General features: G+C 31.9%; 1 protein-coding gene across 1 annotated transcript in view; it reads right to left on the bottom strand.

Moving 5' to 3' along the window:
* Nucleotides 1–4,558: 4,558 nt before the first annotated feature.
* Nucleotides 4,559–6,562, bottom strand: part of LOC103597327 (chromosome unknown open reading frame, human CXorf30) — a gene marked incomplete at its 3' end in the record, with an annotated part of 119,539 nt that continues 117,535 nt past the window's right edge. The window contains exon 11 of the mRNA XM_008581150.1: nt 4,559–4,663. Coding sequence (XP_008579372.1) covers nt 4,559–4,663 — 105 coding nt within the window. The remainder of the gene's footprint in view (nt 4,664–6,562) is intronic.

Raw genomic sequence — 6,562 nt, 5'->3', positions numbered from 1 at the left:
AATCATATACATTGTATATTGACAAAATAAAAATTTAACGAAAAAAAAAAAAAGAAATTTTATAAACCTATGAGGAATAAGCATTGGCATATTTCAATAACATCATAATAATCTTACAAATTTACTAATTTACATATTTGGATTTATGGATAAAATGGAAGAACTTGACTTGGTACATAGATACGTAATTCTAATTCTGGTTCCACCATTCACAAACTGTGATTTCTTCGGAGATGCTTCATCTCTCAAACCTCATGTCTTCTCTTTCAAAAAATGATGCGGTTGAGCTAATGAATCTCTATAGTGTCCATTAGCTCTAATCGTTTTGATTCTATGATAAAATAAGCTTGATTAGTATCTAAAAAATAATATGTAAAATATAAGGAAAACAACTTACTTGTTAGTGTGACATCGATAAGAACATCTTCCTTGGTGGGATTTTTGAAATGTATCATGATACATGATTGAAAACCAAGGTATGTGGTTACTTTTTCTGTGTCCATAGGCTGGGGAAACAGTCCTACTCCAGAGAGGTAGAATTTCCATTCTTTAAACTGTTTGAAGACAAACATTCATAACATATCTGTCCTAACAGCATACATTTTATTTGCAACACTTAATAAATGTAATATACATAAAAATTTGACAGATAAGAAAAGTTTTGTCAATATTTAACATGCATTGTTCTATTTTTCTTTTGTTTGCCAGATTCCTTTTGATTTTATTGAAAAATCACCCTATGTGTTTTTACATTGAAAACGAAAAGGACAAATTACCAATATTCAAATATTAAACATGCTTCAATGTATATAAGGTTATTTATAGCAGCATAAAACAGAAATTTTAATTAAGGATTTTTAAAAAAAATAAATTTGTCTAACAAACTGGGTATTAAACACAGCATGAATTTTTTAAAATTTTAGGGTGAATTTCAAATAAAATTCAGATAGCTTCCACCTACAGGCAGAGTAGGTGAGACACGGATTGAAGTCCCATTAAAAAGAAATGTGTACAACTTCATGCTATATTCTTTATCCCCATCACCCAGTACAGTGTATTTTCTGTTATCAAATGGTATGAACAAATGGCTCAAAAATTTTTTGAAGGAGACTGAATGTGGCTACTGTTTTTACCCTGCTTTTACCTGGGTATCATAAGTCTGTAAAATTCTGTTCAAAAATGTTCTCTTTGTGTTCATTTAGAATGAAAGTCCTTTGAGAGTACAGTAGTCAGTGACCTGCTTCTAGGTATTTTATATTTCTGCTTCAAGCATTTTGCTTTATTCATCTTCAAGGTGAATAAAGACGCCATTGAGAAAAGTCAATGAACAATGTCCTGGTTTATAATTTCTCAAACTACATAGATGTTTTCAAGCTTAAATTACAGATAAAGAAACTTGCTTTAAGATGGTTTCAAATTAAAATAGGTGGTGACAGGAAGTCCATAAAATAAGGTCTCTTAGTAGAGGATTAAAGGCAAATTTTATCCACATATTATCTTCAAATGAGTATATTACTATTAGTCACAGATTCTACTAGCATAACATGTTCACTTTATTTTCAATTATGATGTCCTAATTTTATCTCACATAATTGACTGGCTGAAATAAAAATTAATTAAATAAGCAACTGATTGAAGTCAATTATTTACTTTTTGGCTATTTTATAAAAATAAATCCTAAATAACAGTAATCAGGTTACTTTAAACCATTGAAAATAAGCCAAACTACAAAAAGAAGGTCGCGTTTTCATGCTTCCTCAGCTGGCCTTGAATACTGGAGTTTCTGTGTTAAACCACATCCCACCACTATTGAATACTGATATCTGACATTTATCATAATGGTGATTAAATATCCACTTGGCTTCAGAGACGAAAATTAAAAAGTAACCCAGTGAGTATGTGCATTAAAAAAATAAGTAACATTTTCAGTCCCTATTTATCTCAAACTTCTTCTAAAGAAGAGACAGTAAAACTTTTAAAGATCCATTTCTGATGTTTTTGAAAGACAGAAGAAATGGAGCTAAAAGGTAGTAAATCTGGCTTGTATACTGAGCAGTGCTCCAAGGAATGCTTGCTCTGAATCAACAGAACTTTCCATAGACACATGCTGCAAGGATCATAGAGTCATGTTGGGTTATAAAACCATTTTTATAATTTATTCCTTCATTTTTGCTATTCTGACGTTTAGATGAAAGGAGTCACACGATAAAGTATGAATGAAATAATCAAGGGCAACTATTTCAATAAAAATGAAACACCCAAAAACTAAGAAAGATATTCTCAGAACATAATGTTTGAGACCAAAGAGAAGTTCCATTTACCACATTTGCTGCTTACTAATGTTCCTCTTATTTTGTTATGCAATAACAGGATCTCATTTAGAGACTCTGGTAGCATAACACGAGTTCATGGTATCTGTAGTTGTAATGTCCTAACCAAATTAATATCGTGATTCAAAATCACACAAATAACTTTAGCCTACACTTAGAGTTTTACAATGCGCAGCTCTTCATATGGATCCAAACCAGAAACAGATGAAAAAGAGAATAAACCACAGCTGTTTCCCTCAGTTCAGCCAAGAGGTGTAATCAGATGTAGTTAAAGTTTATTCTATAAGCATGGCCATTAGTTGATTTTAGATTAATCAGCTACTCAGTTGTGTGTGTCACTTCAGATGGATTTAACCAGTTAAATCAAGAGTGGAATAAAAATCTATCTGAGTTTTTTTCCTAACTGTAAAAGTTATTCTAAACTCCTGGACTTAGGAAAATATACTCTAAAGCTTTATTTAAAACAAAAAACAAAAAACAAAAAACTTTAGATGCCTGCTCAAACATAGTATACACTGTATTTTCAAAAGTTCATTCAATTAATAGTTTATGATGATCTCATTTTGCTTGCAAAGAATGTCAACTGGATGATTAAAATAAAAGCAGAAGACCTGAATGATTCAGGGGCAAAAAAAAGGCAAGAAAAATCACAAAGGTTAGTGCAATACGTTGAAAAGGCTGAAGAGATCTGGATCCGGTGGCTGAAAAGTTTAATTATTGATTCAAGTCTAACCATAGATGATTTGCTAAAACCTGGAAGGAGATACTCAGAGTAAGTGAAATCAAGCACCAGTGTTCAATTGATTCATGAAAGGTTTGAGTCAATTATTTACTTGTTTGAGTTCTCTTATGTTTGATAAAGAATTTAGTATACAACTTCTAGGCTAGGATTTTCTGAAACTATTAAGATTAAGAACTGATGATTTCCCTGATGACTAGAAAGACTATCTTTGAAGAGATGTACTTTCTATGCAAGCAACTAAATTGTCCCCAGTAATTAAGAAAAAGGGGTTCTAACCCTGTTATGAAGCAATCACTTAAAAAATCAACCTTATTAAAATTATTTGTTTAAAAGGAAATAATATTCACTATACTTGCCCTTCTGTATAAGAAGGATTACTCTTTGTTTCCTTTAATATTTTTGAGAATCAGGCACACTTCCATAATATGTGTTTCAGGTCATGTATGAGGATACTTCAAAAAGTTCGTGGAAAAATAGAATTTAAAGCTAATATGAATCTTCCCATGAACTTTTTGAAGTACCCTTGTATAAGTCAATTATTATTCAGGAAATTTAACAGCCTCAAAAAATTTTTTCCAAAAATAAATTCAATTTTTTTTTGGAAAAGAGAACATTTCAGTCACCCACAGGCCCTGCACTGACATGTGAACCCCTGTATTATGTTTGATACCACTGCTCCTCAGATGTCAGGATTTTGTGAGCTTCTTGGTGTCTCCTGGTATATAAAGTACATTCCTCCATTTATGTTCCTCCCCATCAACAATTGAAGAGGTAAAAATAATAATAAATTTTAAAAGTTACATAAAATTTTCATTGCCGGTAAGAGTGTTACAATCACTTGGCAAACTGTACATAGCTGTAAAAAGTAGCCATGAAGATGAGTTGAAGCCAGATGTCCTAGGTTCAGTTCTCAGCTCAGCCTTTTACTAGCTGCCTGATCTTAATTTCTCTGTCTCAGATTCCTAATCTGTAAAATAATGTTGATAACAATACATCCTTTATAGGACTATGGTGAAAATGAATTGAGATTTTTTTTAGAATGACATGTAGCACATTTAGAGATGCTCAAAAATGATTAACTATTGTTTTTAAGAATTATTATTTAGGAACACTGTACAGATAAAATGGAGTGCAAAAAATAACATAATATTTACAAAATTGGACTCTACATTTTTATACTTAAGTTCATGGAAAGTTGAGTAGTAAAACCCATGTCAGAAAATTTGACATTTACATTAAAATATCTATATTTTGAATCTGGGTATATATTCTCTTTCATTCATTTGACCTATGGATTTAAAAATACCTTCTTCAGATGGCTGCACATACATAATGTATACTGTACTTTCAAAAGCTGACTTAACTGATGATTTACAATGTATTTGTTTTACTTGCAAAAGATGTCAACTGGATGAATTTGTTTTATTTATGTATTAATTTTGAAACTTAGCTAAATTGACTTAGCCCAAGAATAATCTTATCATACCTGAGCACAGTGGAAGTTGATAGAAGCTTTATGACCAGCTCTTCCAAGTGCAGAAGGATAAAAGTGAACAGATATCTCTTTGGTGGTGTGAGGAGGTATGATCAGCTGTGTAAATTTAGAACAGAGAAACAGAGAAAACAATTAATATTTTTTAAAAATGTATGTATTTATTAATTGACAAGTACTGATTGTATGTATTTATGGGGTAAAGAATTATATTTCAATGCACACGTGCAATGTGTAATTATCAAATCAGGGTAAAATTTATCATTTCTTTGTGATGATAGTATTTGAGCTCCTCTTTTTTAGTCATTTGAAAACAATAAATACAATTAATTATTTTTAATTATAGATGGCTACCACTAATGTAAACAACTAGTTTTGTATCCAAAATCAACATTTTTGTTTGAGTCAACATCTTTGTGTGCTAGGTATATGCAGGGCTGATGTTTGGTGATTAATGTGTTGCCTTACTTGAGTCTGTAGAGTATTAATTTGAGTGACTTCTTTAGAGATTGTGAAGGAAGCCAGGGATTCCATCACAATGTAATAAGGGCTTGATTATAATATGTCATCAAAATGCTACGCTGGCACTAATGTAATATGTAATATCAATACTTACGGAATGATAGAATGAATGACACATGTCTGAAAATTAAGTCAGTTATTTTTCACTAATTAATTTTGCCAGGTAATCTTTGAAAAAGCACAACATCAATTTAGTGGTATCATTAAATCCTTGTAGAATATAGCACTTGGTGCTTAATAAACTCTGATACTGACCATGAAATGCAAATAAAAACTTAATATTACATTTCCATCAGAGTCACCTTCTTACTATATATGTGTGGTTTATCTACTGCAAATATTTTGATCTCAGGTTAGCTCTCTTTTTTGATGCTTCAAATATTTTGAGGTTATCAGTTAATATACACTTTAGGAGTGTAAATTAACTTCAACATCAGCCTTACCAAAAAAATAAGAAGAAAAATTGCATTTCATATAATCTTTCAACTTAGCAAATATGAAAAAAATAGTTTATTCTTTCTATGGATAATTATACTGATATTTATACCTATCCACCTACCTATAGGGAAAGGAAAGAACGCTATCTATCGTTTTGGAAAGATTATAAAATACTACATTAATTTGGATTTTAATTCTAGTTCTTCCAATTACTAACCATGCGATTAAAATATTTTAGCCTCTCTGGCTTCAAATTCCTCTTCTATAAGCATAAATTGAGGTAGTGTATCAAGCATAACTCAGTTAAAAATCTTTTATTTCCACCTAAAACTCACTGACATTCACTGAAGAATGTTATCCCCACAGTTTTAAGGAAAGAAAGATAAACACCACTGGTAGGCACTTAACTGCAGCAAACCTACTAGTTTAGTGTAATGGTATATATTTTTTGAAGTAGAACCATTTTGAAACTTAAAAACATTTCATGTCAAGTAAATGTCATCATGAGAAACAATTCCAATGTGTGAGTTTGCACTGGATCCTAGTTTAGGAGGGAAAGTTAATCTTGTGACAGTTGAGTAAACTTGAATTCAGATGGATTCTAGATGATCTTAAGAAGGGACACAAAAAGTACTCACAATTTGTAATGATGGACATGATAATAGTTTTGTTTTGATCACCACATACTGTACACAAATATTGATAGTCAACTCTGTACCCCATAAATACACATAAATAAAAGTTTTTAGAAAAGAACAAAAAAAGATATGTAATCTGAACTATTTAGGTTGAAATATCATGAAGCCTGCAACTTTCTTTTTTTTTTTTTTTTTTCCTTTTTGTCTTTTTTCGTGTCTGGCAATGGACCGCAACCCTCAGTGTCGCCCCCGTACTGGACTGGGACCGGCAACGGGATCGCAACCCTCGGTGCTGCGCCCGCCCCTCGCTCAGCCAGTGAGCGGGAACCGGTCTGTATGTGGGATCCGAACCCTCGGCGGGAGCGCTGCCACATTCCCAAGCGGCGCACTGTAGCAGTGC

This window comes from Galeopterus variegatus, unplaced genomic scaffold, assembly GCF_000696425.1.
Source record: "Galeopterus variegatus unplaced genomic scaffold, G_variegatus-3.0.2 Scaffold2281, whole genome shotgun sequence".
In the NCBI taxonomy this organism is placed as follows: Eukaryota; Metazoa; Chordata; class Mammalia; order Dermoptera; family Cynocephalidae; genus Galeopterus; species Galeopterus variegatus.
This window is presented reverse-complemented; position numbering and strand designations above follow the sequence as displayed.